The 17823-nt window shown below is 39.3% G+C and overlaps 2 protein-coding genes across 3 annotated transcripts in view; both read left to right on the top strand.

Moving 5' to 3' along the window:
* Positions 1-7976, top strand: part of PLEKHA6 (pleckstrin homology domain containing A6) — a 161327-nt gene extending 153351 nt beyond the window's left edge. The window contains exon 27 of the mRNA XM_072424657.1: positions 7265-7976. The gene's annotated coding sequence lies outside the window, so the exon portion shown is untranslated. The remainder of the gene's footprint in view (positions 1-7264) is intronic.
* A 3109-nt stretch (positions 7977-11085) lies between these two features.
* The window catches only part of GOLT1A (golgi transport 1A), a 92384-nt gene continuing 85646 nt past the window's right edge, over positions 11086-17823 (top strand). Inside the window, exon 1 of one of the 2 annotated variants that reach the window (XR_011922526.1) lies at positions 11086-11208. Coding sequence is in view for 1 of the 2 variants with exons in the window: in XM_072424580.1 (XP_072280681.1) it covers positions 11190-11208 (19 nt within the window). In the remaining variant the exon portion in view is untranslated. The remainder of the gene's footprint in view (positions 11209-17823) is intronic. The other variant, XM_072424580.1, reaches the window with a different exon arrangement.

The raw sequence follows: 17823 nt of genomic DNA, 5'->3' as shown, positions 1-17823 counted from the left end.
ATGTGTTTCAATAGCAGGTATTATTTATCTACAAACTCACAGTGGGTGTCAGATTCACTGCTAAATAGACCCCTAGGAGTAGTAATAGATCACTAACTGGAACTGGAACAATTGGCTCTCTGTGACGTAAACTGTAATATCATATGTAATATCATATCAACACAATTCCAAAATCACATGCAACTTTATATTTGATTGATGCCATTTGATACTTGATACTTGAAAGATGCCATTACCTAGGAAATTTGTGATTGATCAAAAGTGATTTTAATTGTACAGCTAAAATGTTCTCCTTATCTTCTGATATGATAAGTTGACTGTCAGCAGATTGTTACATATTTTTGGTACAAGAGATTTAGTCTGGCCTGATAGCAAAGCCATTTGTTTACAGAGCCTATGAGCTTTCTTGGTTGGAAACCAATTTTAATTACCTATCAGGTGAGAAGGAACGTTTATTCACATGGTGACCACATCTGCTTGTCTCTTTATTCAGCATACAAGCTTTGCTATGAAGGCGCTAGATACACAGCTTTAGCTACAATGCAGATCAATCCATTAGGATAAGTTTTATTAATTGATTTGGAACAATCACTGTAATAAAGTAGACCTTTTACCACAATTTTTACTTTACATAAAAGGGTAGACAACCCTTATATACACATGGCCTGAAATTTGTACTTTACTGTATTTTTTGTACTTTATTCTATTTAAAAAACTGAAGAAAAATATATTAAAAAAAAAACATTATCCTATTATTTGGCAAATGTTTTCAATCCTTGACCTAATCCATTCCAGCTTCCAGCAGAAAGCTTCAATAAATTGGGTCCAAAAATCATCTGGAAATAGTTGCCTATTATGTTCAAGAAGCTGTAGTGGGCCCTAATCGGTCTAGTGCTGTTTCTGAATCTGGGTAACTTGAGATCAATCAAGATAGGACTCTTCACCAGAGCACCCCATAAGGGGTTATGGGCATAATCCTGGTAAGAGACAGCCAGAGAGTCAGGTGCAGTCACTGAATGCCCCACAGACAAGGCAGCATCAAAAATTAGGCAGGAGGTCAGGGCAGGCAGCAGGCAAGGCAGCACTGGTAACCCGCCAGGAGGTCAGGCAGGCTAATATAGCCTCCTTAAGTTGGCCCTGCCCCCCGAGCTGTCATCCACTTGGGCTGAGCTGTGCGGATGCACATGGTCCTGCTATGCCTGCCACGTCACAGCAGGGAACATGTATGGAGCTGAGTGTGGCAAAGACTGCATGGGACCAAGACAGGCAAATTGTGGGGAGCTGCTGCATAATCCTCCAGGTAAGCTGAGAGGGAAAAAGGGGGCTGAGAATGGTAACAGTAGGGAGAGATACCTGCTGATGGGATAAAGCTCTGGTATGCACCTTAAAGGAAAGGCTGTGCTCAGATGGCTGCAAAATGTTTATTCATAATAGTACAGTTTTGCCTCCCTTTTGGAAGACTTGAAGAATTCTTCTAATTTTCTGTTAAAGGAAGGGTCCAAGACTATGTCCATTCAGTAGTCAGTACTCTTACTACTAATACCACTCAACCCACCATGTTTGCCAAGGTGTACTTTAAATATGCTCCCTCTGCCTCCCACTATGGACCTTCATCCTCAGTATATCATCATGTAATGTATACTAGACTGTGTCACCCATTAGTTTCATACCTGACGAATCCTCCTGTGGAATCTTCTCTTCTTCCGCTCTTTATCCTTCTCATCCTCTTCATGTACGCCTCCTTCTTCTATATACATGCAAACCAATTCTCAACTAGCAACAATGGAGTCTTGACACACCTAAGGCCTGGGAAGATTCTTGAGATAGCTGCTATATATTATAAACTATGTACAGATGTTAGATTTATTGCACTGGAAATAATATTTCATGATCATTTCCAGAGGAACTAGAATGACAGGGAGTGTTTGTCAGACAGCACTGTTAAGTTCTATGGAGAAGGGAGGGGGATGGACAAGTGGCCTTTCTGGCAGTTTGTAAAAAAAATACTATATTCTAAAATGTACTTCTCAAGCTTTTCAGAATTTTAGATTGGAACAACAGTTAATAAATAATCCTACCCCCAGTAACAAAACTATTTGTTACGTACACAAGTTTGTATGTAAAACAAATGAAAATTAGGTTACTTGAGAGGTAAACATTGATATTACTATAATTTATAATAGATTCAAAGGCAAGTATGTGGATCTCCATAGTCACAAATTTGATATTAAATCTTTAATAAAAAAAAAAAGAAATTGGTAAACTATCCATAACTTTCTTTCAGTGATGTTCTTTCCTTTTACACGAAATGGACATACCACCTTGCATCCTGAACAAATGAATGCTATTTTTGCAAAATATATATCAACAGTTGTATACTAAACAACCCTCCTCCATGACAGCTGCAACATCATATCTGGCAGATGTTATTATGCCTACTTTGACCGTGGATAAATTAGATATGTTGAATTACTATCCTTCCTGACATTTAGACCACAGTTTCTAATTTGGCTAATGGCAAGGCTTCAAGTCTAGACAGTTAAACTGTTGAGCTTTTGAAAATGATAAAAGATAATGTTTCCCCTACTCTGAACAACCTGTACACTAAAATGTGGGAGACGGGTAACTATTTCCCAATAGGTAAAGAAACCTATAATAAAATGCTGTTGAAAAAAAGAAAAAAAATCCCATGGTGTCCAGTGTCTTACCAACCTCTCTCTCTTTTTTTCACATCGAAAGTGCTAAAAATTCTCTAAAAAATGTTGCGAAACAGATTAGTCATTTTCTGCCATATCTTCAGTTCAAGTCAGCTTCATAAGTGGGAGATCATCTTTGACAAATATTTTTAAGGTCGTGGCTAGACTGGTAGATGTTAAACAGCATCCCAAAAAGCATCTGATGAATATTGCAGTTTAAACTGAAAATGTTTTTGATAACATCAATTTACAATTGCTGTTTATGGTTCAGGAGTGCATTGGGTTCTATGGCCCCCTCATTAGCTTACTTTTAGATATGTAAAATTTACAGCTAATAATGGGCAGAATAAAGGAGGATAAGCTGATAAAAGTTACCCCTCTTCCTTGCTCCCAGCCAGGCACTACACGGACTTTTTTTTTGCAACCACGTTGGGTACCCTTCTCCAGCATTGTCCCCTGTGTTCAAGATGGCTCTAGCTCCACACTTTCCGCCCCCCCCAACATCGGAGCCATTTTCCCCTGTAGAGGATCCCCACCCACTTAGCACTCCTGTGGGCACTCCGTGGAAGTCCTGGGAAGTCCCAGATGCCTTTACCACTTTACTCCTCAGCTTCTAATTTGCATGCAACCTTGTTTTCAGCAGTAGAAGACACTCACCTACAGCCACTGCACCATTCTTCAGCCTCAGCAGACACAGCATTGGCGAGTTCAATTCCTGGTGTGATACTGGCCCTGCAAACAGTAAAACCAAAGGAAGAAAGCAATTTTGAATCATTCCGATTCAACCTTTATGGGAAGTAGGACCCCAATTTTATACAGAGGATCCCTGGATTAGTAAAGCGTGAAAAAATATGTCTCGCTTCCTAACGCGTTTTGCCTAGCGGCTTCCTAGATAACAGGAATAATAGGGATAACACACTGGGAACCAAATGTATTTATATCCTAAATCATTATCAATAAATATATATCCATATAACACTCCAATAACAAATATATTTCTATAATTATTCATTTATTTATACAATAGCTACTGTATTCTTGAGGGTTCTGGTATAACTTCCACTCTTTCCACATATATACAAATGTATCTTCCGTACCATAAATCGTGGCCGTCAAATCTTCCATACACATAATTTTAATAAACCATAGGCTTAATGTAGGTGCTTCTGATTTCTTTCATGGCAATAGTATACAGGAGTGAGCTGTGTTTCACTACTGAAGCTTTATATTTCACATTTCAGTGCAGGAGAAAGAAAGATTTGAACATTTATAAACTGTTGTGTTATAGACTGGATTTCGTGGATACTACTACTCATTGTTGAACCATATGAGAGGCAAAGCATGGGACTACATTGGCATACATCATACTTCCTGCTAAACTCCCTTTCCCACTTTTTCAGAAACGGTGGGATATAACTCTCAAAGGGTTCAATATAAAATGCATATATCCTACATAATAATTATTAATTATTTATTTCATTTTACTGTTATAAACTCATGCACCATCTAAAAAATTTAGTATAGCCACATTTAATTGTATGTTATTAGAAGCTCCATCTATCTCCAGATGTTACAGAGATATTGTAGTTCATAGAGAGTATGGGGATGCCTATGTGTGACAGGGTAGCATGATACGATAGGCATAAAATTCTAATCGGGGGGGGGGGGATTGTGGACAAAAATTGTTTCCTACTGGCTTCCACATTTTCAGTTGGCAGCATCCCTTTGTTCCAGAGAAGGTAATGTGCTACAGGCACCCCACAAGCCACTCAGTCCTTTGCGGCGTCTGCAGATTTGACTCCATGCGGCAGTGAGTGCCTCACCGCCAGTCTGAACGCAACTTTAAAGTTTGCTGGGTGGGCAAATTTAAATTTGAGGCACCACAGTGCACAGACAATTTTCAGTATCCTAATGCTGAATGTCATGGAAGTGACCCACGGGGGTCCCTAATATGCAAACTAAATTTGGGGACCAAAATGAGAAAAGATCCCTGATTCTTATTAGGATTTAATGCTTGAGACCCTGTATCTGGCAACTTGTTATGTTCAAGGGGCTCAAGTTTAGTATCAGCTCTTGGGGTCCCCTGTGTACCCTGAAAATTTCACATTTGTATAACAATCAGTGTGAGAGATTTGAAGGTTTATACATTGGGGGTAATGACAGCAGCACGGACATAGAAACAGCTCTCATGCTGCTGCTGCTGCTGTACAAGTGTGTATTGCCAGATTTATTCATTAAGTGGGTTTCCTGTATAAAGGAAAAATAAACATTAAGGCCTTTGGCATTGAGGGACATACCACTTCTATATTCAATAAGTTAAACACAGTTCAAAGATCTCATTATATTGAACTAATTAGACATAAAAATGCAATTATCATAATTCAAATAATGCATATCAACAACGTAACATTACCAGGTAGTATGCATCTCTTAATATAGTATTGCAAAAAGAAAGAAATGGGGAGTGAAGCTGTGGGACTCTCCCCTATGCTGTTACCAGAGCTAGCAGCACATTTGAACAATCTAACCCCCCCCCCCTACCCTTTACCTTAAATGTAGGTAAAGTTTTTCCTGGGAAATAAAGGTTACATCCTAGAGTAAGTCTGGAAGCTGTGTAGAGTGGGAAAAGTACACCTAATAATTTTGCGAGTTTGTCCAGTCAACGATCAGGGGAGGTCAGGCAGAGGGGGGGGAGTAAGCAAAATGGTCATGTCAATTCTACCTGAATGCTATTGAAGCGTTCCTCTAGGGAATCGGAATTTTATAAGGTAATCCTCACTGGAGTGTCCAACCAGGAGTGTTTGTGTTGGAGAACAAGGTCCATGTCTTACTTGTCTGTGCTGTGGTAGCATTGGTGCGATTGCGATGTAGTCAAGCCAGTTGGGTACTTCTATGGGCTCTGTTCTCAGGAAACAGAACACGGCTTGTAGCTGCTCATGCACACGTACGGTAAATGTTGCTCCTTACATGTTGAGTAATGTTGAGTCCTTACACACAATCAAATGGAAAGGGTGTCCCCATGTGTAGGTAGCCCGGCAATTCCGGACATGGTACAGCAGAGGGCTGAATTTACATCTCTTGCACAGAATTTACCTGGAGCGATTAGGTAAAAATTGTATCTTTGTGGTCCTTGCTCCTGGTGTACCTCGTCTATCTCTATGGCTGTGGTTAGGAGGTACCCTATAGGAATATTCAAAATAGTAGTGACTGTGGCTTTAAGGTCTGGGCCTGTTGTTGCTTCTGTAGGCCTTTAAGCCTTATATTGTTATGTCTGCTCTTGCTCTTTTGGTCCTCCATCTAAAGTAACAGAAAGGACACTTTCAACGACTGTTGTACTGATCTGTAGGATTCCCCCAATACTTGTACACGCATTTCCACTGCCCTTTAACCTCCCTGGCAGTCTAATTATGTCAGTATTTTTATACCAAAAGAGGTACATTGTTTTGCATTGAAATTTATTTTACATTGTAGGCCTATAATTCTTAGGCATAATTTACCTAAATATGTCCAATATTTAATACATTTAATAATAAAATTTAAATAAAAAATACAAAAATCTGTTAAAATAAGGGTGCATAAAAATACTGAAACCTGTACTATAACTGTACATTTATATATAATATATAAATAATATAATGATTACTTTGTATCAGATTTAATGCAGTTATTTTGTATTGAATCCAATACAAAATAATTTGAATTTCCCGCTGCACTCCCTCGCAGGCACCGACGTCACCGGGAACACCCGGGGAACGCCAGTGCACTCGCCGGGGGAAGATCTGAGGAAGAGGACGAGGCCCAAGGATGGGATCTGACAGGCAGGACACTGGAGGACGCTGATGGGACCAGGTAACTGTTTATTTTTTATGTTTTTAGCTACCCTGATTGTGGCTCGGTGTTACTGCTTTCAGCATGTTTTTTTTACCCCGAGCCACACTCAGGATTACCACTCAGGGGCTAAATGCAATGACTCTAGAGTCCAGGGCAGCAGTATGCTGACGGACTTCCTCTAAATTCCTTTTGTAAAACACCTCCAGTCTGGGTGCTTTCAATATCACTTTTAGTGGATAAGGTGCTCAGAATATATCCTAGACCAGCCTGCAGTGTCTGAGCTGCATATGAGGGAGAGAGGAGCAGGGTAAGTGTCATAGCAGGAGGGAGAGGAAGCTCAGTGCAGCGTAAGATTGGAGAGCTCTCCGGTATCATGACCAGGGTAGCTCGGAAGGAGGGAGAGGAAGCTCAGTGCAGCGTAAGATTGGAGAGCTCTCCGGTATCACTAGTTGGTGGGAAAAGTGGTGCTAGGGATAGAGCTCTAGTAATGTGTATCCATTGCATTGCCACATCATGATGCAGTCCTGGGAATCATCCTTTCATCGAGGGATAACCGGTAAAAAATAAATAAACAGTTATAACCAGGTATAACCACCATATTACTTATAACATTGCATATTTTAATTGCTGCTGAGCTTTTACTTATTTACATTTTTACTCTTAAAGCCTCTTTTCAAGAAAATGTATATCTCAACTAGAATTCAATATTGTCCTAATGTATGTTTGTTTTTTTGTAGATTTTGAATTCTTCTAAGGCTGCTAAGGAGTGCCTTACCCTGTTATACCCACACCTGAAGATTGTTTGTTTCTAAAACCAGTCTGGATAAGTTGCTATAAGGAACCCATTATCCTAATGAGGCTTTTGGACTACACCCAGATTTGATGAAGCTGTTTAACGGAACAAGTCTCGATACAAAATAGGTCTTCAATTACTGGCTGATCCTCACATGCACCTTTATAGAATTAATGAACATAGGCTTGCATCAAACAAAAAGTTTTGTAGCATATTTGTTTGCTATGAAGTTAAATACAATTGAAAACTGCAATTGCAATGTTGATGTATCTTGTATATAATATACTGAAGTTCAGTATACAAGTATTAAGTTAATTGAGCCAAAACTATTTCATTGTAAAAAGTTATCTAACATGAGAAGTAACTTTTTATTTTTTATTGTATCCCGTACACATAATGTACACATATAACTTCAAGTCTCTATGGGGAGCATGAAATACAAAAAATTTTCTTGTAAAAATGAATTAACATGCAATGTGCCTTTTTAAATCCCCTTCTCGTTCTTTTAATATGTCACATCTTTGGTTGGGTGTTGTGCCTGGCTGTCCAGGAAAAGAAATGATATTCTTTTATTCCTATTTCCCTAACATCTGCTTTGGATGAGAATTGTACTGTTTTACATCCATCCTATAAATAAATGTATGTTGGCCTAAGCATTTCCTTGGTATGTAAAGCACATTATTTCACATCAATCCTACTTGGTACATTTTATTCAATTTCCTGGACAAACTAGCAAAATGTCCTAGGTTAGGTTGGATGTTATGCCAAGCTGCTCCAAAAAAAGAAATCTGTTAAATCACCATCTACTGTCTCTGGTGAGCTAAATTCAAGTGTGAAATTGTGCAATAATGAACCAATCTGCCTGCCTTTAGGTCTGTTTTTTTTTTTGTTAAACAAGGCAAAACTAATAACATTTTTTAACAAAATTATGGTATTTGAACCCTGGCTTGTGACCTGACCTCTCTTGTTTGCTGCCTGCCTCAAGCCCGACCTTCCTTGATAATATTTCTGCCTAGTGCTTTGCCCACCCTGGTGTGCCCAAGGACCGCAACCTGCCAGTAACCAGCAGGGCAACATCCTCACCACTAGAGGATCTGGATAAGACCTGGTTACAACTCTAAAGGACAACTCTCCCTGGGTTGTAGATTGGTTCATTAACTCCTTTTGTCTATACTTAAATAACTGTAGAAATTTTAGTTTACAATGCTAGCGTATTCAAGGGTCAGCAGTGGAGTTCATTTAGGCGTTCATCATACCTCAAGAAACTCCACAACCTTAATTGCAGGGGTTCCTGGAGTCAGGTAGCAGCATGTCAGCGGGGTCCATGGCCTGAACAAATCATCACAGTATCTCAGGGTGGAATGGACCCTCCATGTCACCAGCCCACTTGGAAGAGGCATGTACTGGGCACAGAGTCTAAGCAACAGGCTGGTTTTCACCAGAGCTTCTAGAGATGGGAATGCTGTGCTGAACAGGATTCAGAGGCAGATGCATAGTGAAACAAGCCAGAGGTCAGGACAGTCAACAATTAGGAGTAGTCAGACAGAGCCAAGGTCCATATACCAAAAAAACAGGAAAAGGATCAAGAATGCAGACAGGAACCTGGAAGCAGAGCTTAGGAGAACTCTTTGTTCAGGCAACATCCTGTTGCCAGACACTTCTTTTTATTGGGAAGGTCATGTGGCAAATGGAGGTCATGTGACCAGCAGGTATCCAAACCCACCACCAGAGGGAGTGCTGGAGCAGAGGCAGCTTAGGTGGTATTTACAGCACCACCACCAGCAGAAAGAACACTTCTGGTGAATATTCTGGTCCTCTGGGAGAATTGGGCGGCTCTCATGGGGTCATATGACATGGCCAGAAAGTAACCAAGGGATAGGATTCCTGAACGGGGTTAATCCCTTTCCAGAACCAAAGAGTTCCAAAGAGTAACTCCTCTGGGTTACCTTTCCTTGAGACAAGTTGGTCAAGGCTTCTCCATAATCCCTGAGTTTCTTTTTACCAAGGGATTTGAAAAAGCCACCAATCCTTCACCAATACTCAAACTTTTCTATTCTCCTCTCACTAGTGCCTCTACTAAATGTGAACCCTGTGTTGTCTGGGTAGTGCTTAATGTGTGCATTTACCAAACCTGCCTGTCTAACTATCCCTATTAAAAAAAGACTATCCCAGCATGTCTCTGAAACCTTTCCTGTCTTTAGGTCTAGTAACGATGATACAATTCCCTCGAAAGACAGTCTGCTCGGAAGTAAACAGAAAAGGGCTTAAGCTTGTTGAAGAGGCATTTCCTGTCCCATTTGTCTGAGGCCCACAGATGTTTTTAAGGCATAGGTCCTGCCCCTCCACTGAGGCGTCTATAACCATACATCTTCCCTTTTCTACTTTAATAATCCACAGACAAATTACCCTATTGGTTTTAAAAATAACCGCGATTGTAAGGCACAGCCACAAGAGAACAGAGGGAAAATCCACACCTCTACTCCCTCTTTGCCAGATGGAGATCAGCCAGAGAACTGAGCTGGGTGTCCTGCAAAAATAAAATGTCAGCATCAAACTTACTGAGCAAAAATAAGGCCATGTCACAAGCTCTTACAGATTTGATGCTGGCAACATAAATGATCACCACCTTCAATGGATTAGGCAAAGCCGTTAGAAATGATTGGCGTAGCTACCTCTTGACCTTATTTCTACACAAACTACCTGATAAACTCGTTTATAAGCCTTTTGAAGATAAACCCCCTGATTCCTCCATTGGTTTCACTTCAATCCGGCAATACCTCATATCACAAGGAACAAGCTCCCGACACAAAGATCATTTTTAACCTCACACACAGCAGAAAAATGCCCCCTCTCTCCACAATTGTGACACAGTTTTGGCAGGCCAGGGTAAAATGCCATATTTCTATCTTGAACTATGAAAGCTGAGGAGGGGATATGGTGTACAACATTCACAATCACAAATATTCATCACACACTTTCCTTAAAGGGGTCACAAACGCACCATACCTCGCCAACCACACCGACAAATCTGTTGAGGGGATTGATTTATTTATCACCAAAATGGTGTTTAGCTTTATCATGTTTTGGCTGGACACACTATGTGGTGTTAGACCTTACCAGCCTATTACATTTTTACAATAGACTTCATAATATTCATAAAAAGCATACAGCTTCCATACTAAAATACTGTTTGTAAAACAGGTTGTAAATTAACTTTTTTGGATCAGAGCATTTGAATAGCAAGGATGTAGCACTAAATATTTGTCCTTGTTCCTTTTAAGGGAGTAAAAAAAAAAAAAAAAAAAAAAAAAAAAAAATATATATATATATATATATATATATATATATATATATATTGTAAGCCTATATCAGCAATGGTAATTTTATCTAATACCCTAATTTCCTTTACAAAAAATGAACAAATAATGCAATAATAAATTTTAAATAAATAATTCTGTTCATACTGTACAATATACACCCATAACTAACATAAACTAAAAATATATACTATAGCATAAACAAAATATTTTAGTGTGAAGAGTTAAAAAGCTGGTTAATATCTGCACAATCTAGTTATTATCCAAAGCTGCACAAAAAAGATTTCACATTCTCTATTACTTGATTTGGTGCCTTTAGCAATAGCATACTCTGCTTTGTTTTCTTTTCTTTTTTTATATTATAAAGCATACTAAATCACAAACTGTCCTTGTCTTAGAAAGCACACATTTTATCTCTGTCCTTGATATTTACAAATCAGCAACATTAACATATCTGGCCTAGGGATTTCTCTACATTCCAAGGGTCACTTGTGATACAACACGTAAACTGGGAAGTAGGAGCTTAGTGTGTGTGCTCTTTCAATAAGGACAATGATCAGCGAATTACAGAGTGAGTGTGTCTGTATTTAATAATCATTTAACTGTTTAGAGAAATATAAACCAATGATAATTATATAAACCAATAATGATTTATTATGATGCTTTTCTGTGTGTCTTTATTTTACGTTTAGTTTTTGGAGTTTGTTTACTTATTGTTTGCTTTTACTGACCAGTTCTCCTGACTGACAAGGAGTTAAAATAGTAAACTTGCTTGGGGAAATATTAACCTACCACAACCATGTCAAAGTTTTGATTAACTGTTTTTTTGTGTTTGGTTTTTTTTTTTGTATATAATGGTGATCCTACCAAAGCATACAAACTCTAATAGCAAGGGTAACATGTATAGGAGTAACTAGGAAACAATGTTAAAACTTGGTAAAATGTTTTGCCACAGGAGAAATAACATTTCTACAATATACCTGAGTTACACATCCTCTCTCATTCTGTAACACTTAGCTCATGTAAAATGACAAAACTGACTTGTAAACATTTTTTTATATTTTTTAAGTTATATTCTCAGCTGCATTATATAATATATGCATTAGGAAGCAGATCCCAGTCCATTCACCTTACTGAAACTGTCAACTGTGAGCAAGAAAATTATACCCTCAATATCACTCTCTTACTCTTGTTAATTGTACATATCTCTCAATGGTTTATTAAAGCTCTACAAGACCAGAGAGGACAGACTATCACTTGGGTGATCCAGCAAACCTGAAATGGATTTTAAAAAAAGTCATTTGGTATTAGTCAGCAAATGTTTTTAGTCCTGGACCAGATCCATTCCAGGTTTGCTGGATCACCCGGGTTCTCCCATATTAGTTTATCCTGTCCTGTCTTGGTGAGCTTTAATATAATAGTGTCCAGTAAAAAAAGTTTCAGAGCCTTTCTCCCATATTAGTTATGGTTCTATGAATTTAGCAATAGCTTGGTGATTACCTAATTAAAGTGAACAATGTAGTGTTTTTGGGACAAAGAATGCTTTCCCTTGGTGATATCAAAGTTGACAAATGTAATCACATATTTTTTGAAATTATATGTATTCCAAAAGGAGCAAAATTAAAACTGTATGCAAGGTACACATTTAAAAAAAAGATAAAAAAGCCTGACCTAAAATAGAAAGTATAAATAAGAAACAGACAAGAAAAGGTAGCAAAATAAATTACATGGCTATAAATAATAAGAAAAAAAATATATAATTAGTGTCTATAATATGACAAGCCTCTAGTATTTGGTGTCCAAGACATGGGTCCTGAAGAAATTTTTAATGATGAAACCTGAAGGGTGGAATGTGGTTACATCTTTACATTGACAATTTTATGCTACTTTTAGTGGAGCTCTACAAACTGACATTTTGAGCTGGGATAATGTTGCTTGGGAATGGCTGGTTCTCAGCCTGTTCAAATGGCAGGGCAACATAACAATGATGCAAATTCTTTAACTTGTTGCCCAGTTTTTTGTTTACAGCCAATTCCCTTATGCTGTTCCAGTGTTTCTCTCTGTCTGTGGATATTACTGTATCACCTGTACCTCTTGTTGCTTCCAGTGTCTCCTGTGTTCACTGTGTCAGCAGTGGCCTCTGTGTCACTGGTGTCCGTTTCCTGGATCCCTGGTATTTGGCCTCTGACTTGTATCCTGACCTCTCTTGCTTGCTGCCTGCCTTGACCCTGGCCTTCCTTGACAATTCTTCTGCCTTGTGATTTGGTACTGTGTATCCTCCTGCCCACCCTGGTGTGCCCAAGGACCGCATACTGGCGGTAACCAGCAGCGCAACACCCTCACCACTAGAAGCTCTTGAGAAGACCGGGGTTGCTGCTTAGACTCTGCCCCTTGGCCCTTCTCAGAGCTAACACCACTTTTGTGAATGAGAAACCTATGATTTTGTGGATAAGCTACAGGACTTTTTGCCAAAAGGCTGATATCTGGGGACAAAACCATAAGTGGTTTTTCAAGTACACTCATATAGCTCCACATTTACTACATGTGGCCTGGTCTTCCCTTTTTTTTGTGGGTGAAAGTCTTTATATGCTCGGTGCAATAGTTTAAATTGGGATTTTCACCAGGACTCGTTGACCATACTTTTTCTTTTACACACTGATAACACTGGTTTTGTCAACCAAATCTGAGCAGGGAAAATTATTTTGCCAATAAAATACATTTAGGGATAGTAAAGGCATAAGGAACAGAGATTGGTAAGAAGAGTGAATTGCTGAAATAGAAGGAGTTGGCAGGGAGAGTAATTTGTCATAGTAGTTAGATTGTAGTGCCCCAGGGAGATCTGCTATTAATGCACGTCCATAGTGTATGACCAGCAAACATCCATTATGGTACTAAAGATTTGTGTCATACAACCGGGTTAAAGAGATCTGGTGGAAAAAATTCTGAAATGTAAACTCTTGGTTAACCAGAATACCTTGGTTACAAAAAAATGCCTTTTGTGTCATAGTGATACAAAGCAGACAAAAACTAGGGTTTATGGTGGCAAATATTCAAATTATATTTCTTGGGTGCAATAGATCAAAGAATAAAAATAGAACAAGCAGAGTGCAAAAACCGTGTATCAAATACACTTGCACTCTGATTGTTCTATTTATATTCTTTGATCTATTGCACTCAAGAAATATAATTTGAATATTTGCCACCATAAACCCCAGTCTTTGTCTGCTTTGTACCACTTATACTTCTCTATGGGGCTGGCAATCATAACCTTAGAATAGTAGGAGAAGGTAAATTCTTTTGTTGTAATTACCTTTTCTGTCATACCCTGTGGAAAGTCAGAATTACCTTGGATAGGCAGATAGCGGGATATCGAGTTAGGAAGTTTTCATCTTCGTCCTTGTTTGCTTTCAGGTCACAACCGTGTCCCTAATGAGTATAATATTTTTGAGATTATCTGGTAGTTGTCTGATTTTACAGTGAAGCAAGGCTTTAAGGTATCATGGAATGTGCCATAGATTGTTCCAGGTTGTAGTTTGTGTTTCAATGTTTTTATTTGAATTCACATATAGAAGACATAGAAAACATAGCTTGTAACAATAAAATCCTGGAGTCAAAAAATAGCATAGGTACATTTTAACATTTAGACAAATTTAGATTTCATTAATATCCCAATAATATTAATGGTCACAAGACATCATACAAAAGAACATTTATAACAATAACCACATTCTTTGTGCCCCTATTCGAGGTCACCTAGGATAAAACAGAATATTTGTTCTCTGTGGACTGATCAGGTCCATCTCTATCAGGTATGGAAAGAGTTGATGAACATATAGGAAGAGAGGGGAAGGAAGGGAGAAGTCTCACTTCACATAGCATGGTAACCAAGGAAAATAAACACAAAAAAAGTCTAACATTCAGTTAGACCTATAAGACACCAGGGTTCCCAGATGTGATCAAATTCGTCTTGGGTGTTATTAAGTGTGTGTGTCAACCTGTTATTCGCCATCACCCAGTACATTTGTGCAAATAGAGCACAAATTACATTTAGTTTCCATGATTTGGCCAGTATAACGGCCGTCAAAAGAAAAAAATAAAGTTAAATATTGAGCTGGTTTGGATCTAATTTGGTCCCCTTTGCTAAGCAGAGGGCTTTCAGGAAAGCTCTGTATATCTATTAGCAGCTTGTCGTATTTTGACACTAACAAATGATTTATTTGTCTATACCGGAAATGATTATGCCGAGGCAATTCCCTTTTGCTGGATAGGTATTCATTGCTGAACACTGAATGGACATCTAATAAATCTCTAATGCAGCGGAAACCTTTATCTAACCACCATTAGAACCTTCCACAGTCACACCCCAGGGATTACTCTGGGTTGCTCCACAGCGGTGGGAGAGGAACATGGGAGGTACACACGGTTGAGCCGCTATGTAATAATGTTTGAGGTATAGGACCCCTAGACCTCCTTAAGCTCAGGGAATGTACATGGTGACCTTTTGAACCCTACTCTGTTTCCCTCCTCACACAAACTCCATTATTTTGTTTTGTAACTGTAGAAGCACTTGCCTCAGGTGGTAAACAATTTACATCTCTTAAAAAGTTAAAATACTGGACCAGATGAGGTAGATTGAGGACCAAAGGCTTTGTAGTATATGTTTGAGAAACCATCCGGACTAGGCGCGCTTCATGTCTTAAGAAATTTGAAAACTTTAAGGGCTTCTTCACTGGAGAAGGGTTTCTGCAATATATTTAGAACGGCAGTCAGCTTTCCCATATAGGTTGCAATAAAACATTTCAAAAGGTTTCAGAATTTTCTCTGGGTTCTGAATCAGTCTTCTGTCTGAAGTTTTGATTTTCAGCAGAGCATAAAGCTTGGGCCTAGGGTTCAGTTTATGGGTTAGAAGTTTGCCCTGATTGTCTCGCCAGGTGTAGAATTTGTGGGCTGCCCATCTAAAGGGTTTTCTCTGGCTTAGTTGTGAGTAGCGTGTGATTTCATTGCAAAGAGACTCAATCTGAGGCCTAAAATCAAGTAGTGGATAAGTCTTATGCCTAAACTGTAGTTGGTGATAATCCTGCAATTTAACTTCAATTTGTTGATCCTTTTTTTCTGACCTGCCCATGTTTTCATAAGTTCTCTTTACATATAGGCTTTATGTGCTTCCTAGTTGTTAGGTGGGGACGTGTCTTCAGGAATATTGATTTGAAAGAAGCCCGTGATAAAATGTTCTATTTCAACATGAGAAGGTTTATCATATATTAAGCTTTCATTGATTCTCCATCTGAAACCTGCCTGTCTCCCTTTTAATCCATGTAAGTGCATATCAGATTGTGATCTGACCACAAGGTGACCACATGGAGTAACATGAGAAATGTGTCTCTTGTAATGCTAGAATATCAATTTTCATGAAATTGTAGTGATGGAAGGCTTTAAAACTCCTAGCAGGGGAGTTTGGCCCTTGAAAACTGTGGGATAAAACAACCAGTTGGGGAAGGATCCTTTTTCCTACTTGTAAGGTAACCAACATCTCTCAGTTTAGGCGCCTTGGCATAGTGAGCAGAGAGTAGTCTCCTTGGGATAAAGGGGAAATGGAGGGATAAAGGGGATGAATAGGGGAAACATTACATGTACAAGACAAGAATAAATCTAACATATAAACCAAAACTATATTATCAGATCTCTCGTTAAACCTGGGATGACCCTCCTCCCCCAAACCACCCTGGTCCAGGTTGGGAAATGCCTCCTCAGGCCTTTGCTACATGTGGAGAAACCAACCGCTCCATGACTGTAGGGCGATATCGACCAGGCCAGAACTGTAATCCAAGCCCCGAGCACTATTCCCTGTAAAGGAGGGCATGTGTGTCCCCTCCAGCTCCCTTAACTCCCACCTTTTCATATGGGAAGTGAGACACAAAACAAATAATACTGAATTTCACTCTTTCGCAAACCACATCTGATTGGACTGAAAATTCTTGAGGACTCAGCAGCCACTATACCAAATAAACAAGAAATAGAACAACAGCTTGTAAACATTCACTAATCCTATAGGTATTATAACTCATAAACTTTGCAAAGATATCACAAGTACAAACGTCTGGTCTTATAGACCAATGCTCCAGAGTAAGACACGCATTGTGGTCAACCTCACCGCCTGTAAGGTGATCCAAAACGGGGACCATAAAAAAAAACAAAAAAAGCCTCTTCACCTCAGCAGATCAGTCAAGTAGAACAATCACATTAGAAGAAATTCTCCTGCAGATCAGGTTGGCCTTTGGACTTTTTGCCAAAGCGGGTATAGCATGGTGGACAATTCATCCATGAATTGGGCTAATGTGGAACTCTGAGGAAGTAAGTTCAGCTCTTGTAGCTAAGGCCTAATGGGAAAGACTGTCTATATTTGATGTTGTGCAATTTGAGACCCGGGGTCTGGAGTGCAGGGTTCCATCAAGGAATTGGCTGGAGATGCTGTGGGTGATTTTTGATCCCACCTCCCTGCCTCGACTTCTATCTTGATCCTTAGGCTGACTAGCAGGATTTTCTACCAAAGCCCCATGGGGCTTTTTCTGTGCTACTGTCATCTTGTGTGGAGGGCGCAGTGTCTGGGAATCCTTAACTTTGCTTCCTGCTTTGTCCACCATAATTGCCGGCTCCCTGGAGTGATTAGGGAGATCTCCACTCTTGGAACAGCTGTTGCTGCTGTGTGAGAGCCGAATACGAAGCCAGAGGTGTGACACGCCACTTAGAGAGCTACCATCAACTTCACTAGCAAATACACACTCTAGATTGTAGTTTGAATAGTAGGAGAGAGTAGTAAGAGAGAGTAGTAAGAAATACCTTATAGCCAGTCAATTATATGTCTAGAGATGCTTGCCAAATTGAAAAATCAAATATTAGGAAAATTGAGCCCTCCTTCCACCGTAGGAAGGTATAGTTTGTGAAGAGAGATGCGAGGGCTGGTGCCTCTCCACAAAAACCTAGCAAACCCTCAGGTCAGTAGTTTTACATCTGTATGTCCGTGCTCCCACATCCTCGGTTGTTCCAGAATTTTGTGTATAAGTGGAGGATAATTTAGTATATATATAGAGGATGGCACAGTTTCAATTTTGTGATCCAGGTAAATAAGTTGTTTATCCGCTATGGCAAACAGCCCGGAGGCTTCTTTTTTTAAGTGAGGTCAAAATCA

This window comes from Pyxicephalus adspersus, chromosome 1 (genome assembly GCF_032062135.1).
Source record: "Pyxicephalus adspersus chromosome 1, UCB_Pads_2.0, whole genome shotgun sequence".
Lineage (NCBI taxonomy): Eukaryota > Metazoa > Chordata > Amphibia > Anura > Pyxicephalidae > Pyxicephalus > Pyxicephalus adspersus.
The sequence above is the reverse complement of the archived record's forward strand: the minus strand, read 5'-3'. Positions and strand labels throughout refer to the sequence as shown.